The sequence below is a fragment of the Verticillium nonalfalfae genome, assembly GCF_003724135.2.
Source record: "Verticillium nonalfalfae strain VnAa140/NRRL 66861 chromosome Unknown scaffold_3, whole genome shotgun sequence".
NCBI classification, from domain to species: Eukaryota; Fungi; Ascomycota; class Sordariomycetes; order Glomerellales; family Plectosphaerellaceae; genus Verticillium; species Verticillium nonalfalfae.
Genome location: NW_021167228.1, coordinates 266,410 through 286,860, shown reverse-complemented (window position 1 = coordinate 286,860; position 20,451 = coordinate 266,410). Strand labels below are relative to the sequence as shown.

The 20,451-nt window shown below is 56.8% G+C and overlaps 9 protein-coding genes across 9 annotated transcripts; 5 read left to right on the top strand and 4 right to left on the bottom strand.

The window, feature by feature from the left end:
- Positions 1–175: 175 nt before the first annotated feature.
- Positions 176–1,640, top strand: D7B24_005029 (uncharacterized protein; the record flags this gene model as incomplete). The annotated part of the gene is made up of 2 exons (XM_028639192.1): positions 176–927; positions 983–1,640. 2 exons carry the CDS (start codon positions 176–178, stop codon positions 1,638–1,640), a joined length of 1,410 nt encoding a protein of 469 aa, XP_028499099.1.
- A 203-nt stretch (positions 1,641–1,843) lies between these two features.
- On the bottom strand, positions 1,844–2,998 carry SHY1 (surf-like protein; the record flags this gene model as incomplete). The annotated part of the gene is made up of 3 exons (XM_028639191.1): positions 1,844–1,943; positions 2,008–2,113; positions 2,179–2,998. 3 exons carry the CDS (start codon positions 2,996–2,998, stop codon positions 1,844–1,846), a joined length of 1,026 nt encoding a protein of 341 aa, XP_028499098.1.
- Positions 2,999–3,543: 545 nt separating this feature from the next.
- On the top strand, positions 3,544–5,055 carry D7B24_005027 (uncharacterized protein; the record flags this gene model as incomplete). The annotated part of the gene is made up of 2 exons (XM_028639190.1): positions 3,544–4,959; positions 5,017–5,055. 2 exons carry the CDS (start codon positions 3,544–3,546, stop codon positions 5,053–5,055), a joined length of 1,455 nt encoding a protein of 484 aa, XP_028499097.1.
- A 284-nt stretch (positions 5,056–5,339) lies between these two features.
- D7B24_005026 (uncharacterized protein) lies at positions 5,340–6,024 on the bottom strand (the record flags this gene model as incomplete). The annotated part of the gene is made up of 3 exons (XM_028639189.1): positions 5,340–5,372; positions 5,447–5,675; positions 5,822–6,024. 3 exons carry the CDS (start codon positions 6,022–6,024, stop codon positions 5,340–5,342), a joined length of 465 nt encoding a protein of 154 aa, XP_028499096.1.
- A 714-nt stretch (positions 6,025–6,738) lies between these two features.
- On the bottom strand, positions 6,739–7,389 carry D7B24_005025 (uncharacterized protein; the record flags this gene model as incomplete). Its single annotated transcript, XM_028639188.1, has 3 exons — positions 6,739–6,939; positions 6,994–7,160; positions 7,212–7,389. The coding sequence occupies 3 exons, from the start codon at positions 7,387–7,389 to the stop codon at positions 6,739–6,741; spliced, it is 546 nt and encodes a 181-aa protein (XP_028499095.1).
- A 701-nt stretch (positions 7,390–8,090) lies between these two features.
- On the top strand, positions 8,091–9,407 carry D7B24_005024 (uncharacterized protein; the record flags this gene model as incomplete). Its single annotated transcript, XM_028639187.1, has 1 exon — positions 8,091–9,407. The coding sequence occupies one exon, from the start codon at positions 8,091–8,093 to the stop codon at positions 9,405–9,407; it is 1,317 nt and encodes a 438-aa protein (XP_028499094.1).
- A 786-nt stretch (positions 9,408–10,193) lies between these two features.
- D7B24_005023 (uncharacterized protein) lies at positions 10,194–11,664 on the top strand (the record flags this gene model as incomplete). The annotated part of the gene is made up of 2 exons (XM_028639186.1): positions 10,194–11,247; positions 11,537–11,664. 2 exons carry the CDS (start codon positions 10,194–10,196, stop codon positions 11,662–11,664), a joined length of 1,182 nt encoding a protein of 393 aa, XP_028499093.1.
- Positions 11,665–13,958: 2,294 nt separating this feature from the next.
- On the top strand, positions 13,959–14,827 carry RAC1 (Rho GTPase protein rac1; the record flags this gene model as incomplete). The annotated part of the gene is made up of 5 exons (XM_028639185.1): positions 13,959–13,988; positions 14,074–14,106; positions 14,164–14,222; positions 14,286–14,466; positions 14,528–14,827. The coding sequence occupies 5 exons, from the start codon at positions 13,959–13,961 to the stop codon at positions 14,825–14,827; spliced, it is 603 nt and encodes a 200-aa protein (XP_028499092.1).
- A 759-nt stretch (positions 14,828–15,586) lies between these two features.
- Positions 15,587–16,628, bottom strand: D7B24_005021 (uncharacterized protein; the record flags this gene model as incomplete). Its single annotated transcript, XM_028639184.1, has 2 exons — positions 15,587–15,773; positions 15,865–16,628. 2 exons carry the CDS (start codon positions 16,626–16,628, stop codon positions 15,587–15,589), a joined length of 951 nt encoding a protein of 316 aa, XP_028499091.1.
- Between the last annotated feature and the right edge of the window lie 3,823 nt (positions 16,629–20,451).

Genomic DNA, 20,451 nt, shown 5'->3' with positions numbered 1-20,451 from the left:
TGCTCCATTGACTCCACCCTACTCGAACCAACCTACAGACATACATCAACAACGAGCCACGGACAACCCCACGAAAGCAGTTGCTGCGAGACGACACGAGGATAATCACATGCGGCAACACCTCCACCAGCAGACATTCACCTGGCCATAATCCGACATATGCACCCGACGGCGCATGATGGACTCGTCCGTCGCCTCAACGCCGCGGGGCCTTCCTCGCCCCTACGATGCCACCTTCTCAGCAGCGACTCCCAGCCTCCGTCTACGCGCACGAAGCGATGAACCCCCCTCAAGTCACCGCGCGTTCCGCACACCAAAGCAGCCCCGAAGAGACTACCTCAACAGCTCAACACACAAAGGATACTCTGCCTCCGCCAGGAAGAACAATGCGCCAACACCACACGCCAAAGCCGCGTCGCAGTACCTCGACCAACGGCGAGCAGCCATGACGCCCGGCCGAAGGCGCCAAAGTGTCGGCGTGCGGCGCCGGGAGTCCCTCTTTGACAACCTGAGGGCCTTAAGTCAAGCGCTAGCGCCGAGATCCAAGCCCGTGGAGACGTCATCGTCGCCGAGGGATGTGGCCTCAAGATCGAGGCGCTCAACGCGCGCCGCGCAAGAAGACGACGACGACGAGGACGAACTCCCGATAGACAGGCCCGAAATGACACTGCCACTTGATATGGATGACGACTCGGATCTCGTACCACCGCGCTCATCGATCCTCGAAGACCCCACCCTGGAACTTCCACGGCGAGCCTATAGCGAAGCGCCATCACGCCTTTCGCTCGCCAGCAGACGCCTGTCCGAATTCTACAATGTGAGGGATGCCCTCAGCGACGAAGACGCACCCGGCCAAGGCTTCTTCCCATCCATGGACGCAGATGAAGGCATGGATGACGAGGGGGCTGTGGATGCAACCTTTGAGCGGTAAGTGACCTGGGAACATGCACCGCCTTGACAAACCACTGACGAGAGAACCCAGCATCGATGAAGAGCGCCGCGAGACTCTTGGTGGCCGGCCGAGTGACTTTGGCTTCGCCATTCCGCAAGATGCGGACCCCGATGCCTCCACCTTCATCATGGGCCTGGGCGCCCAGAGCTCACCGACGCGGCCCGTTGACGTTGCACCCGATGAAGTAGAGGTCGATCTTGGTCCTGGAATGGAGGAAGACCCAAGCGCTCCAATGGAAGCTACCTTTGACGCGCTGGCAAGCGATGCCGACCAGCCTGAGCCGTTTGGCGAAGCATCGGATGACGAGGCACTGAATGAGGAATTGCCGGATGCCGAGGTGACGGCTCACAGCGAGATCGATAGCAAGCAGCGAAAGCCCCGGGCAGGAAAGGCAGGCTGGAAGAGGTCGAGGCACGGCCACTCCTACCCCCCCTTTCCCTCTACCGTGGTCAAACGAGTTGCCGAGCAGTTCGCGCGGACCAGCGGCATATCCAACCCCCGCATCGGCAAAGACACGCTGGCGGCGCTGCAGCAAGCGACCGACTGGTTCTTCGAGCAGGTCTCTGAGGATCTGGGCGCGTACGCGGCGCACGCGGGAAGGAGGACAATAAACGAGAGCGACATGGAACTCGTCATGAGGAGGCAAGTTTTGGGTATCAATCATTCTGGGCAAGTTGCCTTTATCTAACAGTAGTGTACAGACAACGCCAGGTCAACGAGACGACCTCGACCTTTTCGTTGGCGACGCAGTATCTCCCGGCCGAGCTGGTACATGAGATACGCATGCCGCTCCCGGTGATACCCAAGAAGCGCCGCCGGACGGGCCGAGACGAAGAACGAGACGAAGAACAAGACGAAGCGGAAGTGGCTTGATGCCGCCGGGGACCCAGCCTACCAATTTTTACTCATGCGGACGCGCCTGGAGATGTCCGATGACGGCTTCTTCGCCACCATGTACAGCATGATGGAGGTTGCCACGCAGAGACCGTACCTGCGAGGAGTCAGGGAAGGGGAACACGGGGGATGGGAGGAGGACTTCCTCCGAGGACACTTACCAGGTGAAGATGTACTGCGCATGGTTGTTCCGCAGATTGACCTCGGCAGCGCGGCCGATGGGGATGCCTTGCGTCTGGAGCTCGATGAAGCGCAGATATTCGGGTTCTGCGAGAGTTAGCAAGACCATCACCTCAGGAGGGACGAGCCGGACAGGGTTCCACAGTTCGTACCCATTGTCGCCTCGATCCACACAGGCTGGCTGCCCGTCAGAGCAGCCATCTGCTTGACGTCGGGAAAATAAAACTCCCACTTGTCCGGGCGATTCTCGGGCGTGAACATGTTCTTCTTCCACGGCTCCCGCAGCAGGCCCTCGACGGTGATCTCGCCCGTCGGCAGGGCCTCGGCGCTCCTCGCGCGCTGGTCGCCCATCTTCTTACTGATCCAGCCCCTGTTGACCAGCACGGTGCTGCCGTCGCCGTCGCGCTCGAGCGGCGTGACGACCATGTAGCCCTGCTCGCCGTCGCGCATGCGCGGCCCGATGAGCATCTCGCGGTCGTGGCGCAGACGGCCGGTGGCGTAGACGCGGCGGTAGTCAAACTCGGCCACGGCGTCGGGGTCGATCTGGGGCGGCAGCGGCAGCGGCTCGCGGACGAGGCGGTCCTCGAGGCGGGCGACGAGCTCCGACTTCCACCCGAGGCGCTGGACCTGCCAGGTGCCGAGGAAGAAGGCCGTCACGGGGATGATGGCGAGGAAGAAGAGGCCGACGCGCGAGCGGTTGCCGCCGGAGCGGACGAGGGTGGCCGGATTGTCAACGAGGGAGAAGAACTCGCCGGGCCCGGAGCTGTCGGCGTCGGGTCCCGTCTTCTTGCTGTTGGCATCGAGGCGGCGCGGGGTGGTGCGAAAGGTGCGGACCGGAGTCGAGGGGGACGCTGCCAGTCGGGGGACCATGGGCCCCTGGGCCTTGGAGATCCAGTTGCTTCTGGGTGCCAGGCATCTCTGCCCTTGAGATATCCTGGTGAGGAGCCGCAATGGGGCTGCTGGAGACGCCATGGTAGTGGTGTGATATGTCGTGGGGGAGAAGTGGGAGCACCTCGTCTGGTCCCGAGATTCAAGCCGTCATTGGCGGGTGATGCATCAATGCAATAATGCACCTTGTCGAGGGAGCTTTGGCCATATGCATATGTCGGGGTGCTTGGGGAGCTGTCCATGATTTGGCCAATGGCAAGCTCGACAAAGGCAGCCCGGCCGTTGACAGGGGTCACGATGCATGGATCAGGACAGCATCATCCGGGCAGGCATCTGTCTGGTCTGCCCTTCCATCTCACCTCACGCCTCATGCTCTCGCCCATGTCCTCAAGGGAGATTGCAACCGGATACTTGAGGGTTCTCTCAGCTGGGCGTCTTGATCCAAGCAAATCGTCATATCTCTCCACGTTTCACCCTACTTCCATCCCAGGGCCCTCCATTGCATTGCCCTCCCTACCTGGGGTCAGCTTCGTGGAGGTCCCAGCGCCGACCGTATCCGTCGATCACGAGAGCTTCCCCACCACTCCGTCGTCGACATCCAGTCTCACACACGACCATCAGCGATCGTCATGTTCTTCGAGGGCAGCCTTCAGGAGGGCATTGCTGCCGCGCTTCTGCAGGGCAAGCCCGTGGCATGCTTCGTAACAGGTATGCATCCCATGCCCACGACCGTGGTCCCTCACCTGAACCCCACACTCACGTGCCTCACAGATGACGGAGAGGAGAGCCGAACATGGCTGGATGACTACATGCAAGACGCGCCCATCAAGAACCTCCTGAGCAACCAAGCCATCTTGATGCGGCTAGAGGCCGGTTCAGAAGAAGCAGGCCATCTCGCTGCCATCTTTCCATTGCCAAAGACGCCCACGCTGGTCATCATCAAGAACGGCGATCTCAAGGGGTACATCACTTCTGGCACCAGCAGAGAAGACTTCGCCCAGCGAGTTTCCCAAGCTTTCAGCACGCCCTCAGAAACTACGACGCCAGCACCATCCTCTTCTGCCGCCGCCACGACGCCTTCCCTTCAGACTCCACCGCAAACTCACCAACCATCAACGTCGTCGTCCAGCTCATCCGCCGGCGCTCCGACGCCCACGCAAGAAGAGAGCAACACGGCCACCCTACGCGCCGTCATGGCCGAGCGTCGCGCCCGGCTCGAAGCCCGCCGCCTGGAAGAGGAACGCAACGCAAAGGAATCCCGCGCCGCACGCGCTGCCGCCGCCGCGACGGATCCTGCCCCCGAAGCCGTCGAGAAGCGGCGCCACGCCGAGACCCTGCGGAAGCAGCGCCAGGATGCCGCTGACGAGCGCAACCGCATCCTGCGTCGCATCGAGGACGACAAGCTCGCGCGCCAGGCCCGCTCGGCGGCTGCGCGCGAGCCCAAGCTCGGCGACGTTGCCGGCTCCCTGGCGAGCGCCGCATCGAGCACCGTCAAGCCCGCCGGCGGGCAGGCGGCGATCCAGGTGCGTCTCTTTGACGGGTCGTCGCTGCGCACGCGCTTCGAGAGCACCGAGGCGACGCTCAAGACGGCCGTGCGCGCCTGGGTCGACGACAAGCGCACCGACGGCCAGGCGCCCTACACGTTCAAGATTGTGGCAGCGCCACCGCGGCCCAGCCGCCGTGTCGACGAGACGGAGGAGGGCAAGACGCTCGCCGAGCTGGGCCTCACGCCGAGCGCCACGCTCATGCTGGCGCCCGTCAAGAAGTACGCCGAAGCCTACCAGGCGCCGCGCCGTGGGCTGCTCAAGCTGCCGCTCGTCCTCTTTGGGAGCCTCATCGGGCTGCTCGCCTGGCTGTGGGGCCTCGTAAGAGGCATGTTCTCCGGGTCGAGCGCCGGCCGCGCGGAGAGGGAGCGGGCGAGGGAGGAAAGGGACAGGGAGGAGGCGGAAGCGCAGGCTGCCCAGGTCAGAGAGCAGCGCAAGGGCAAGTTCTCCCAGCTGGCGAATCTCAACCAGAGGGACCAGCAGCTGTACAATGGGAATTCGGTAAGCAACGACCGCCGCCTGGACATGACCAAATGAGCATGACTGACAATGGAGCAGCTCAACTTTGAACCGAGGCCAGACGAGGAGGAGACATGAAGTACTACAGTATTGAGAGGCGCGACACCAGTGGCAAGGTCATTCATTTTTTATTCATTTTCAGGAGAGCAGGTAAAACGTGCAAACGAGGAGCGGAATGTCCTGTATTGTACACCGCAGTGTGGGGATGCAATATCTAGCAGATGACCTTTTTCACGTCACCAAATCGGCGATAATGCCCGAAGAGCCACTCCCTGTTCGTCCCCCGAGGCTTTGTTCCGAATCTTCATGCGTATATATATATATATCGTACAGCTGTGCGCCGGTCCCATCCATCCGTCCGTCTAGTAGTTGCTGGCAGCGGCCTGGCAGGCTTTCTACAGCGCACAACACGGATTAGCACATGTCGCACGTCACCTATTCTCTGTGCGAGCAACGAGGAAGAACGTACCAGCTGCTCGAGGTACCAGTTGCAGATCTGCATGTTGCCAGACTGCTCGTCCATGCACTTGGTGAACTGCTGCAGGGCGGGCTGGCAGTTGTTGGCGCCGTACTCCTGGCTCGGGGCGGTCTGCTGCTGCGCGGCCTGCACCTGGTTCTGCTCGGCCGGGGCGGGCGAGGCGCCGCCACCGAAGAAGCCGCCGATGGCGTGGCCGACGGAGGAGCCGATCGCGACACCACTGTGAGGAGTTTCTGTCAGCCTTTTTCTTCTTCTTCTTCTTCTTCTTCTTCTTCTTCTTCTTCCTCTTCTTCTCTGCGACGACGATGGCAGAGGCCGCCCGAAAGCCGGGGCTCACGAGGGCCCTCTGCTCGAGGATCAACATACGCGGCGGTGCTGGCCATCTGGCCGAAGAGGCCGGGGCCCTGGCTGGGCGCCGCGGCGGCGGGGGGAGGAGCGGCGGCGTGGGGAGGAGGCGCGGCCATGGTCGTCGCCGGGCGCGTCTGCTGGGGGGCGGGCGCCGGCTTGGAGGCGACGGTAGGACGCGAGGGGGCGGAGCGGCCGCCGGAGGATCGTGTCGCGCGAGGCATGTTGGCTGGCTGGTTGGGGGTGTGGAGGATGGGAGTGGTTGGGTTGGCTTGTGTTGATGCGGACGAGGAGGTCACTCTTGAGGCTGCGGACGGTGGATGGGAAATCTGGGAGGAGAGGGACGGATGGCAGAAGAAGATGCTGGACACGAAGCTCGGCTTTGGGAGGCGTGAAGGGGGTCTGTGGCGGTGCCGTGGCCAATCGGGTGGCGGGGAATTCTGATTTTTTGACTTCCTGGGGAAGTGACCCTTGTTTATGCACATAGCAGGGTGTCACAGCGAACATGGGCTTTACGGTTTTGGTCCTTTCTTTGCATGCTGTTTGCTGGACGACTCTCTCATTCTATTCGTTCCTCCGCTGTTGGTCGACTACTCAGATGAAGGGCACAGTGCTCTATAAACTTCAGTCGCGGGAATTGCGAGTGACCTCCGTTTGACAATGAATGAAGACGTATTCTTCATCTAAGCGTCATGTTTTTGCAGCGCCTCCGCAAGTCTGCTTTCTCCATATTGATCTGCCTGGCAGAACCATACTGATCTGTCTGGCAGAATACGCGGCAGCCGTCAGGTCTTTCCTGCTGTGCAGTCTCCACGTACCTGCAGTGAAGACCAAGGGGTATCATTCGTGTCCACCCATGGGCTTCGCGAGACCCGATTCTTCACGAGGAGCCCACGAGCCTCAAAGGTCAGTTGTCATACGCACACTTTGCTGGCAGCTCAAGCCTTCCGCTTCTTGTTCTTCTGGCGAGATCCGCCATTGGATGCGGACGCGTCGCCTCGCTGCTTCTTTCCTTGGCCGGCACTTGTGTCGTCCTGGGCAGGCCTCTTACTATTTTGGATAGAATTGAGGAGAGCCTTGGCGCGCTCCTCCGCGAGCTTCTCTTCCAACTTCTGCTTCAGGTCCTTGCTATTGCTGCCCTTGACGTCTGTTAGCAAGCGCTGTGCGGCGCGCTGGTCCATAACTGTACTTACAAGGTCGGCCTTGAGAATGCGAGTTGCTGCTTCCGTATTTACTGATGTTGTGCGCTGCGCCGGGGGCTCCTCGGCCTTCTGAATCTTGGCAAAGTATTGCTTCACTCGCTTGAGCTCAGTCATGACTTCGTGGTTGGCGGCATCGACTCCTTGCAAACGCAGAGCGGCTGTCGCATGATCAGCAGTTGGTGCTCATCAGGGTAAAACTCGAGACCTACAGAAAAGAAGTGACTCGATGGAGTAAGCTGTCAAGGTCATGAGCTTCGCCTTGTCCAGTAACGGGAGTTCTGAGGACATCTCAGGAAGACCCTTGAGAAGGGGCTCCAGTGACTCCTCAAGGTCGTCGATTGTGCCGTCCAGCCTCTCGAGGTCGGGAATGATAGTCTTGACATCCATTTTGGTGCTTCTTTGCCTCCTTGGAAATACTGGTTCTGCTTGGGTATGGACCCCAAAAGTGTTGTCAAAGAACGTATGTTTGATGAAAGAGTATCTGCTGCCCGTTGAAGTGAAATTTCACCTGAAGATGGGATGCAATGATGTGGCTATATGCATCTAAGAGAGTTGACACCAAAGATGGTCGTGGTTAGTCAGCTTGGCAGGGTGGCACCGGCGGGAATTGACGGTTCGATTGCACCCTCGTCGCGTGGGTTTGAGCAGAAAATGTCCCCGTCACCAAACTCCACGATTCCCATGGTCGATAGGGGCCTACTCGCCAGTCAAAACACGGTCCCCGAGCCACTACCGACTTTCCTTGCCTGCGTAACACCAACCTGACGACGGCTTACATACCTCCTCACTTGTCTCCTACATCTTTCCCATCTCGACGGCCCCTTGCGCAGAGCCACGGCTCGATGCCGACAACGCATTGAACCCGACTCCCTCAGACCTTTGCCACCGTGGCTACCGCCGTGGCTACACTACCCCGACCGCGGCTTCACGCCCGGATACCTCACACATACGCAAGATGGAGCCAAGGTAGTCTGTCCGCGGGCCGGGGAGCCATCAGATCCGTTTCAGTAGGCGCATCACGAAGTCCTGGCTTGGGATCTGGACAACCACCAGCCGCCCTCTCGCCCGGCAAGATCGCGCCGAAAGAGATGGCCGCAACCGTTCCGGGTGCGGCAACGCTAGGAATCACTCACGAAAAGAAGGAAGGCTTCAAGAAGGTCCTGGGCATGATGCCCGAGCAGAACGACCAGGAGCTTTACGCCATATTCCGTGCCGACTCGTTGAACCGATTCTACGTTCCGGCAGTCATGATGGGCCACGAGGAGCCAGCGCCCCCATCTTCCCGAACCGTCCACATCCTCGGTTCTGATTCAAGATCCAAATTCCTCTCTCACTCGCTTTACGGTGTCTACGATTCAATACAGACGATACACTCTGGCAAAGAAAGCCCGTTTCACCAGAAGAACAGCTACAACAACGTTTCTGGCAACGCACGGCGGCACCGGTCCCGGCCGTCCAGGTCGCCGAACTGGATCGACAGCAACGCTGGTATGTCTCAGTCAAGAGCTGCCGCGGAGGAAGCGAACCAAGGGCACATCAGCAATCTGGTCGTCGCGGGGCCCCCGAGCCACACGGTCAAACTGTTGGAACAGGTCAAGCACCGCGTTGATGACCGGACGGCCATTTGCCTGATGCAAGACGGGCTCGGCGTGGCCGAGGCAGCGAACAACGAGATCTTCACGAATCCCGACACCCGCCCTTCCATCGTCCTCGGCCACATGAGCCACGCCCTCGCCATGGACCGCCGCCGCGACGCCGTCCGCTCTCAGGACCCCAATTTTGAGACGGCCCTGACCTCGGTCCGCCCCTATCTCGGCCGCGAGCGTAGGGACCACCACCACCAGCTGGACCCCTCGAGCGAGAAGTGGCTGCGCACGCAGGGCATGCTGTCCAAGTTTGCGGCGGCCACGGACCTGCGGGCGCGCGGGCTGCCGCTCGACAGCTGGCTCACGCTCAAGATCCCCTCCCTCATGTTCTCCTCCGTCGTCGACCCCATCTGCGTGCTACTCGACTGCCACTACGAGCAGCTCCTGTTCAACCCGACGGCGAACCGCCTCATCGGCCAGCTGCTGGACGAAATCGCCAACGTCGTGGAGCGCATGCCGGAGCTCAGACGGGCGTCGCCCATGCTGCAGGCGGCGCTTCGCGGGGAGGGCATGCGGAAGGACACCATCGGTCGGCTGAGAGGCAAGAAGGGCTCGCCGAGCAAGATGGTGACGCAGATTGAACGCGGTCAGCTGACGGACATTGACTACCTGAATGGGTACTTCATCCAGCGGGGCAAGAGGCTTGGCGTCGACATGCCGGCGAACGAGATGGTTGTGGGCATGGTCAAGGCGAAGCATAAGGCTCAGCTGCAAAAGTTGAGATCGTACATCCCGATGGAGATGACGTCCAGGTTGTAATGGCATGCTTTTACTTTTACATTGTATACTTTCTGCTGAGACGGGCTGAGGAAGGATGGAGCGTAGGTCTGATGATGCATTAACCAGAGCTCTTACGTAGGGATAGACTTGGGCAACTTCAGTGTACGAGAAGAAGTTTGATCTTGGCTCCTCGAATCATGCAATGGTGTCTTGACAATACCGACGACGATCCTACTTGCTCCGGCTGGCGACTGGCGACTGATGAGTCTGTATGGTAGAGCCAACGACGTTTCAGTTGCATTAATCAGACCTGGGCCTTGCAGAGCTTCTCGAGGCGGACAAGCTTTGCACAGTACACCATGCTGAAGTGACTTTCATATCACCACGGACTGCGGAAGAGCCTGGCGTGGATGCGCGCCGTCCAACCGTCAGCGCAGCGTTAAATCCGATTCCGCAAGAATTAGTTCCTATAGCCGGCCTGTCGGGTTTTGTTTCTGTTATGCTTGGCCAGAACATAACGAACAGCCGTAACGAGGAGGAGGCAGACCCACCGGACTTAGTAGAGGCCGTGGCACACAAAGTCCGAGGGTGCCACCTACCTTGGATCTCTCGGGGTCTGTCAGGACGCGATGGTAGCTATAAGCAGTGCGTGTACTCTTGATCTAGGAAGGCATTTCGGTCTTCTCCAGCGATCGTTTGAAGCACAGCGATGTGAGTACTGTCTCAACCACATCACTACCGACTGCAAGATGCTCCGGCATAACACTGACACAGGCACGTCACCCCCTACCTGACGACTGGCCTTGATCCGACCTCACAGCCACAATGACCACCAACAGAAACCTGATTCTGCTCACGGGCGCAACCGGATTCATTGGATTCAGAGTCTTGGTTGAGGCTCTGAAAGCGGGTTATGCCGTTCGGTGCGCTATTCGCAGTAGCCAAGCCATCAAAGTCATCCTTTCGACACCGAGCATCAGAGCTCTGAAGCCGAGCGAGCATCAACTGTACTGGGCCTTTGTCCCTGACATGGCAGTACCCGGAGCCTTCGATGCAGCTGTCAAAGGGGTCAAGTACATCATCCACTGCGCGTCACCGGCGTCCAATACCAATGTGAGAGGGTCGGCGCCTACCAATAGCGACGAGTGGCAGGTCCAGACGGCCATCAACAGCATGTGCTGGTTGCTTCAGAGCGCTTACAAGCTGAACCCAAGCACGGTGCGCCGAATCGTGTTCACGAGCTCGCTCACTGCCATCATACCGCATGCCTACTTCAAGGGCCAGGGAGGGCTGACCGGCCCAGCTTTTAATGCCGAGAGCCGATTGCCCATGCCCTCTGCACCGTTCGCTTCAGGGTCCGGCCCGCACGCTGCTAGTAAAATCGCGGCATTGAACGCGTCTGAGAGCTGGGTGCGACACTTCCGACCACCCTTCGACCTTGTCTCCATCTTGCCAGCCTGTGTCTGGGGTCGTCATGAGCTTGCTGGCACGGCAGATGAGCTCACCAAAGGCTCGAGCGGCGTCATGATCGATTTGCTTCGGGGTCAACGTAATGACACACCAATCTGCGGAAGTTTCATCGGGATCGAAGACGTTGCAAAGGCACATGTCCTCGCACTCGATCGTCAAGTATCGGGTAACCAGTCATTCATTCTATCATCAGACATGGCGTGGGAAGACACCAAGGTGATAGCACAGAGGGCTTTCCCATCTGTCTTTGACAAAGGCATCTTCAGCGTGGATGGTACGCAAAAGTCTGTCGGGGTCGCGATCGATGCGAGCAAGACGGAGCGTGTCCTTGGTCTCAAGTTTCAGAGCTTCGAACATGTCGTCACTGACGTGGTGTCCCAATGGCTTGAGCTCTCGCAAGCACGCCTGGGTGAGTGAGGCTCGTATGCTAAGATATTCCAGTAATTGCAAGTGTCATTGTGACATGCAGGACGCTGGTCAACATTTTAACCCTGGGTTGGAATGTATCTTCATTGTCAGCAGCAGAACTTTAACGCGGCCATCGGCCTCGAGAACAAACCCAATTGCGTGTTTTTCTTTTTGTGCCAACTGCCAAAGTTTTCGAATCTAGTAATGGTGTTGCACTCATGTAGACAAAGGGGGTGTACGCCTCGGAGCAGACGGAAGAAACGTACGAGGTAACATGTCACTGACAACAGTCTCCGTCTGTGCGATCATCGCCTTGGCAAGGGGTTCCTGGAGTGAGGAGAATGTTTCGATTCAGCTCGCTAGCTCGTTCCCCGTCGTGGCAGGGCATAAGGCCAAAGCCCATGGTTTTGTCACATGAAATAACCCATAGTCAGCGGCGGCTTTCCGAAAAGAAATATGTTCCACGAGTGGGCTGCGTGGACTCGACTGCTGACATGCTGTTCCCGCACGTGTTGAATGATGGAGCGCTTTGGTACTGCGGAGACGGGATAGGAGTCGTCATTTCAAGCGTTCAAGCACACCCTCCCCCAATCGTGTACGCCTGTCCACTGATCGACTGCTGCTGACATGCGGCGACCATGTGAAGACGGTCGATACCCGCCGTGATAGACTGGGTATCTGTGCGACGAGAGACGAATCAAGGACCGAGCTAGAGGAGGGGGCGGGCCTCTGTGGAAGGGTTAGAGCAATGGTTCGGCCGAAACATTCCTCAAGCATTCCATGACGAAGTCCTATGGAGCCCAGGAGACCAGAGGCTGGCTGTGATACAAGACGTGCGTCAAGTGGCGCTTGAGCCCGAGACCTCGGCGGCCGGAGCTTTCTGTTGACAGGCGAAGATGTACAAGGCGAGGTCGCAGAGGCTGCCGACTACTGAGTAAGGTAGTAAGGTAGCGCAGGGTGTGACTCGTGGTAAGGGAATGTGCAGCAGGTGGGGGAGAGACATGAGGAGCACCAGGCAAGAAGCCCTCGAGTCTGTCCCTGCCTTGCTTACCTACCTTCCTACCTTACCTACCTAGGTAGGTACCTAGGTAGACACATGGTACAAACCAAAGCCAGAGCGAGGAGCAATGAAGAAGAGGGGAGCCGGGGAGGCCCGAGTGCACGATCCACTGAGCTCGGGCCACCACTCTGGCCTCCTTTAACAGGTCGCCAGCAGGATGCAGTGTACATGCTGTTATTGCTAGTGTCGGTGCTAGGCCCCCTTTGTTCACCTGAATCCCCCACTATCGTCCCTGACTCCTGGTGGTCTGCTAGCGCGACCCTCCTGTAAAGAAGCAGTGATTGGGTGTGAGGGGGCGCTATGCTTCAAGGCCATGAAGATGAGGGCGCCTTGCATCTTCAAACCACGTCCAACCTGGACCCAAGAACCAAGACTAGAGGCTGGGATCCCACCCACTCGTCTCGCCCGCCGTGCCACACCACCATCACACCACACCACTAGCAGGCCACAAACCCCATCTCGTTACCGCTGTTGCTGTGACAGGGCCCTTTTTTTAATCTGTATCCGATTCTTTTGTCGCCTCAGTCCAGTTTCCCTCATCTCCTGAAAGTACCGTCGCCCACCCTCGCTGTTCCATCACCAATCCTGGAGCTGGAGCTTCTCAACTGTCGCCTTTCAACCGATCACTACGAGACAGCTCTCCTCGTGGCACCGCATTCGCTCACAGGACACCAATCGCAAATCACGACGCGACAATCGCGTGCGTAGATATCGTGAGTTGACTCTTCCCCTATCACACCCCTCAGACATCCCCCAGCCTTCTCTGGACACCTATCGACCGGTTGTCCCATTCTCCTTATTTCTGTCGTTGGTCGTCCCAATTCATGCCATCGGTCCTCTTTCCCATCACATGGTGTTCATGATTGGCGACTCGTTGGTCAGGGGTCGCTATCCCTCCCTTCCGCCTACCGCCCCCCTTTCACCTGTGATCGATATCGATATCGGTACACCTGTCTAGGTAGCCACTCGAAACCAACCCAGCGCTTTGCTCTGGTCGGAGCTTCGCACTTTGGCCTTGGCCGCTGCAGCGGACAAACTTGTTCGGCATCCCTTCCTCTTTCCAACACGTCTGAACCCCCCCCCCCAGCACTCTCCCACGTTCCAGGCTCTCGCTCACAGGCCACCCACCCCCAGCACAACACCTGGTCCAGGTCCTTGCCCACCATTGCCCGGCCCAGCGTCCGCCCCCCGTCGCAGCAGTGGTCTCTAAACAGACCGCCATCCCCACTTCGCCCAGGCAGTCGGGCGGGAGTTTCCTGATAATACGTCCCTGTCAACCAGCCCTGTCCACCACCGTGCTTCTCCCCGTCTCTACTTCTGTTCCGCCTGTACTGCTGCTTCTGCCCGCGGCATCATCCTCTTCCGCGACCCCAAACACCTCCGACTCTCTAACCTTCATGCAGCCATCGATCAAAGCTACCCCGAACCCTTCGACATAGCTGCCAACGTCCCTCGACCATCACCCACTCTTCCCGACCCATACCGTTACCGAGTGCTGCGTTCGTCACCCTTGGTCCGACTATTGCCCAACCCCCTCACGATACCCATTTCGAAATTTGCCTGGCATTGCGACCGCTCTCAGCCATCACGATCCTATCCAACCACTCTCAACAGCTGCTATTCTACATCTACCAACCAATAGATTTAACGACATGGCTCAACCAGGTGTTCAGTCTTTGAAGGTCAGTCTTGGCCTTGCATCATCACTCCATCAGGGGGGCCTCCTTGTGTGTTTGATTCACCAGCTGACGTTGAATGCCTTGGTAGTGCGTCGTGACCGGCGACGGTGCTGTCGGAAAGGTAAGCCAACCCGACTTGTTCATCATGGTGCGCCAATCCACTGACTTGCGAGAATAGACTTGCTTGCTCATCTCCTACACAACGAATGCTTTCCCTGGTGAATACATTCCCACAGTGTCAGTCTCCGTGTGCCACCGGTAGTCTTCTGCTGGACGCGATTGCTGACGTTGAGATGGCAGCTTTGACAACTACTCTGCTAGTGTCATGGTGGACGGCAAGCCAATCAGCTTGGGACTGTGGGATACTGCCGGTCAAGAGGATTATGACAGGCTGCGACCTCTCTCTTACCCCCAGACTGACGTCTTCCTCATCTGCTTCTCCATCGTCAGCCCGCCGTCATTCGACAACGTCAAGGCCAAGGTAGGGTTACACGATCCCCGTAGATAAAGCTGCGAATTTTGTGTGCTGACTGCGCATGCAGTGGTACCCCGAGATTGACCATCACGCACCAAACATTCCCATTATCCTCGTCGGCACTAAGCTCGATCTTCGGGAGGACCCCGGCACCCTCGAGTCGCTGCGCCAGAAGCGCATGGAGCCGGTCTCCTACGACCAGGCCCTGGTGTGTGCTAAGGAAATCAGGGCGCACAAGTACCTCGAGTGCTCCGCGCTCACGCAGAGGAACCTCAAGAGCGTCTTTGACGAGGCTATCCGGTATTTCAATGCGCCACGACTCTGGCATTGCGACAACTTGCTAACTCGGATCCCAGTGCCGTCTTGAATCCCCGCCCCCAGATGCAGAACAAGAAGAAGAGCAAGTCTTGTTCGATTCTGTAAATGGGCCACATCGTCGACGGTGTCTGAACGTGGACGCACCTTGAGGGCTTGCTGTTCGCCTGCGTATAGTGATGTTCCGCATCATCCTGGTCCGCACCGAGCAAGGGTTACGCAAGCTCATCATACATAATTCATAACCAAAGGGGACGATCTGGCTGGCACCGGGCACAGCACGAAAGACAGATGACACAGTGATGGCGTGTGGGAGGGGATACAGCACTGATACGAGGCGAAGCCCCTCTTTTGTTCGTATTGGCATGATAGTGGGAGGTCGGAGACAACCTCCCGCGATACTGAGAGTCAAAGAAGGCTGAAGAGGCCAGGGAATGGCGCAACGAGCCAACGGACGGCAGGCCGGGCATGACACGAAGGATATCCCAAGTCACGTTAGTTTTCTGTAGATAGCATGCGTCTGTGTCTTTGATTCGTACAAAGAACATATAAATGGCAGGAGGGAGGGCGGGGGTCACTAGGTATATCTTTTTTTTCTTTCTCAACTGCTATTGAGAATATTCAAACATCATCTTCTGCACTTCTGCATGTATGGTGACGTCTTCATTGAAGGTATTTTCAGGAGTAACCCAACGTATCATCTTGAAACAAACACAGCAAGTGTATTCCATCCATAACGCCAACCCGGCTTGAAAATGCCAATGTGCAAGTCGTCCAGTTTTTTCCCTCACAGTCTCAGGGTGAAGGAAGGTCAAGAAAGCATGGCCAGGCGACTGGGGTGGATGCCGCTCTCTTCCGCAGTCGATCCGGTAGCCGCATTGCCCTTCTTTGCCTCGTTCTCCTTGTGGATGCGCTTTGCGCGGTTCTCGTCCAGCTGAATGTTGCGCGCCTTAATCTTCTCCTTGCGATTGTCGGATTTCGCACCACCGCCGCCAGCGCTAGAGAGGTCACGATCAGCTTGGGGCTCTCAAAAGGGGGCAGGGGGAGGGGGGTTTGGAATTGGGTGGGGAGGAAGGAAGGAGAACGTACGTCAAAAGCACGTTGATCTTCCTCGCGGGCGACAGGCCGTCGTCAAACAGCGTGTGGTGCATCTTGTCCAGGCAGGTGCGCATATGCGTGCTGTTGGAGAATTCGACAAAGGCGAAGCCGCGGCACGTATTCTCGACGCGGTCCTTGGTGAGACAGCGGACGGACGAGGGCTTGAGGTGGGCAAAGTGCTGGTAGATTGTCTTGTCCGTGGCCGTGTAGGGGAGGTTGCCGACGAAGACGATGTGGCGGCCGGCCTTGCCTTTGCTCTGGTCGGGCTGCGCGCCACTGGCCTCGTCGGTGCCGTTGGTCTTGTCGTCGTTCTTCTTCTTGCTCTTGCTCTTCTTGCCGTTGGTCTGCGGCTCGGCAGCGGCTCCGGCGGGGGCTGGTGCCTCTGTCGTGTCGGCCGTGGTGGGTTCGGCGGCCTTCTTGCTCTTCTTGGCCTTTTTGCTGGCGGTCTGTGTCTCGTCGGCGTCGGCTGTCACGAGGGGTTCTGACGCGGGGCTCTCGTCGTCTTCGGCGGCCTTGTCCTTCTTTTCCTTCTTCTCCTTTTTCTCCTTCTTCTCTTTCTTGTCCTTCTTCTCTTTCTTGTCCTTCTTCTCTTTCTTGTCCTTCTTTTCCTTCTTATCCTTCTTGGCGGGTGTGTCGACTTCGTCAAAGTCGGCGGGGACGTCGATGAAGTCCTCGGCGGTGGCCTTCTTGATGGACTTGCTGCGCTTGGCCTTGCCGCCCTCGCCGTGCCCGTCGCGCTTGCGCTTCTCGGCCATTGTGTATCTTGGATCTGATTTCAAGTCGTGCGTTTCTGCCAGGGTGGTATGGAGAGAAAAAAGCGTGCAAGGAGTTCCAACAGCACGGTCTGGGTTTGCGACAGATCTCGTTATCGCACGATTGGCAAAGCGCTGACGGTCCGTCGATTAGGAAAAAAAGATTTTGGGCTTTGCACTAAGAATGCATAAGTGCCCTTTTGGGACAGAGGTGCCCCATTTTTAGGAACGTGGAACCCCCCCATCCCCCACCCCCACGTACAGCTAGCTGGGAGCACTGAAGAGCCCAAGTTGATTTGACCACGAACTAGCATAGTTTTTGGTGCTTTATGAGACGAGATTGCAGGCTAAATGTTTTCGAGGTAAAGCACTATAGAGCGGCCAATGCTTGACGGTCGACACTCTAGCGAGTATATCCGGTGCTTGTTGTTCTGGAGAATTACCTGTCGTTCGAGTGCCCGTAGGACCCTTCTTATGTCTCGTCCGTCAACCGTTGCTGTCAGGCCGTAACAATATATCTAAGGACAGAAAACTGGCGCCACCACGCGTTCGCATCGCATCACAGCAAACCAATTTCTAGGTTGCAAGATTAGAGGGCGACTCGCACCCGTCGTGATATCATAGACCCAATGAGGCCGCGATATCCTCACGGGAGACAGATATATTCTTGTGCGCCCTGGAGAACTGATTCGTTCTCGACAGCAGCCGTAAGGCGGCCCTCGATCGACCCGACGAATCAACCCGTGTGGAGAATTGGACATCACGATACGTCATCAGGATCAATGCTGCGGACGAGAATGCTGGTCTGCAAACGGGAGAAGACGCAGCTACACAGGAGCCCAGCAGGAGGTGTCCCACCCCACCACGGAACTTGATGAGTCGCGAGAGTCGGACTACGAAACCAAAGAATCCGAGCAATAGGAGGAGACTGCACACATACACATCCTTGGTGCTTTACACCAACTTAAAGCCAGCAACAAGGGCCACTTATCAGGAAGAAATTTAATTGCCTAAAAAAATCAAGAGGGCTCTCTGCTTGAGGTGCTTTCGCGCCATTCCCTTGGTTCAATTCAAGAGCATCTCGGCCGCCCCAAGGAAACATCGAGCTGTCGCAGTTCGGATCACATTGATCTTTATCGCAGATTAGGCTCGTTAGCCCATAGCCTTTGATATAAGAAAAATCCAGTCACTAATCATGCATCCCTCCTTTGTGGATTGCCCAGCGGTCTAATCGATCTCGAGGTAGGAAGCTTAGTGCACACTCCAAGCCCCTTTTCAGACTACCATCGAGAATATCAGGTGAGAAGATGGCTAATAGATCATCCAGAATCGACCTCAACCCGTTACGAGGTATCCGGATGGGTCACTCCTTACACCGTCGAAACCGTATTCAAGCGATAAGGCATTGAAACGGTCGCCCGTATTCTACCTGCAATGAGATTCACAATGCAGTGTACCTAGTTGGGCTGCCATAAATGTCGCGCACCGAATGAGAATGTGCACTGAGCAGACTGCGGGGGTCTTGTGATCATCGAAACGAGGGCCTCTGTAAGAGCGTGCGGGCCTTGAGGAGCAGAGTTCATACTTTCCTCCGACTCTCACTCATGCACCCCCCGCTTTGTATTTCTCAGGCTGGTGATTATTTGTCCCTATACTTTATCATTAGTGGCTAACATATATAACTCCAGTCTTGCTCAGTCATGGATGATGAGGCTCAAGCGAAGTTTATGGCTGAATTGGACGCAATGATACGAGAAACACGAGGGACATGATTTGTCGTCATTATGGGTGAGGGACTGTCCCATTTCTTAAACCAGCAATTGTAGCCTGAGACTGCTGCAGCAAACGCTGTATCTCTTCCTCGCGTCCTTCCACATGAAGATTATTCTCGTCGAGATACTGAGCAAAGCGCTGTGACTCTGCTAAGCGCCGACCCACGTCTTCTTGTAGCTGTCCACTATCAGGGACAGGAATATCACACAATCCAGTTATATTTAGCATAATTCTTTCCCAGAAGATAAAGTCAAGCTCCGCAGGATCTACAAGTATATGCGATAATGACCAAGTAAGGGGGTCTCTAGAGACCCACTCGGCTGCAAGCTGAGAATGGTACCTCGATTTCTCTTTCATAGAAGAAAGCACATATACGAACTCAGAGGGTAGGTCTGCTAGGCCCGAGTCGTTGCCTGTAATCCATGTCGGGGGGGTGGAGGCACACTGCGGGATACTTGCCGTATACTCCCAGTCAATAATACCACGTATATTGAGCTCCTCGTCAACGAGGATATTACTATGGCGAAGGTCGGGGTGCGCTAAAAAGAACGACTGGGCGGCCGAGTTGGCGTTAATTCTGTCCTGTACCTCTGGCTGACAAATAAATTGCTGGGCAAATTCCTCTCGCTCAGCTTGCTCACGATCTAAGTCTTTATACGGCATTGTCCATATATGCCGAAGGATGCGAAGCTGGTCATTGAAGAACTCTTTCGCATTAGTAGTCACAATGCGTGAGACTTTGTATCCGGCCGCCTGGAGTTCGTTTTTGCGGATTGAGAAAGCACCGATAATGTCTGGTGGATTTTCGAGGCCGATGTCCCCGCTAGTGCTAGGCATAAGCGAGCCTCCCTGAGTGAAAGGGAGCTTTCGAAGTTCTGCAAAGACGTCAACTAGTTGCTGAAGAAACAGCCGACGACAAGGTTGTAGACTAGTCTCGAGTGCTTTTCTGGTTCATGGCTGGCCTTCTATTTGTTCCATAATTATAAAGACTTGAAGCTCTGATGTATTTCGGCAGAGTTGGCTCTTCCCGTAGGCGTATACTCGAGGAATAGGTATATTTGTATTGCGTCGGACGTATCTGCGAAGAGAGTGTTAGAGTAAGGCTGAGGCGTGAGGCGGGAGGCTCAGACTGGAAGACACTAACTGCATTGTACAGACTTCGCTTCGTACTTTATCCCATGTATCCTGTACTGCTGGCTCAAGAGGAATTCGCACGATGCGCGTAGACCCGTCGGTGAACTCGAGGACGAAGCAGCCATTAAAACTTCCCCGGTACCGAGCTTTGATTTCGCATTGTAGGTTTTCGATGTGGTGCTGAGTCCCTAGTGCCCGGATAGCATCTTCGTTGACTGAGCCGAAGAAGATATGGCTGCGACGATAGATCTGCTGCTCGGTTAAGGGCCATGCATGTTGAAGCGAAATGGATGTCACCGCTGGTCGAAAACCAGTGGTGAGGGCTAGTAAGAGTCGAAACACGTTGCTGAAAAGCCCAGTAGAGAATTTCCAGATCGTTGAGAAAGCCGAGAGACCGCGCCGAGCAAGTAAGTACACTGCATCACGCAGCAGGGAGGCTTGTCGTTTGACACGGAATGGTGGGGATCGTGGAGAGAAGTCGCGGATTACTGTAGCTAGGTCGGTCCGGCAGGTTTTAGGGATGATAGCTACCTCGCAGGGGGGGGGGGGGGGATACTGTGGGCCCCCAACTATACGACAGCGTACGAAACCCCGCTGTTTCCCAGCAAAGCGTGGCTAGCCCAAGTTTAACCAAAGTACTGAGAACGCTAGTCCTAATTCAAGCAGCACATTTGGAGTGGACCTCTCCATTCATATCGTTTTCCGTTTCCGTTTTCACGATCACAATGCCTTAACATGGTATGCTCAAGGCCCTGAAAGCTGCTACGTTGGGGCTTGAGAATCTCATGCAGGACTTCATGGGATGAAATAGACCCTCCTACGATGACCACTCGCTGAGACCGCCATCAGCTCTACTAGGCCTGGCCGTGTATAAGGTTGCGTACCTTTCCTGCAAAGCTTTCTGGACCCCTGAAATCCT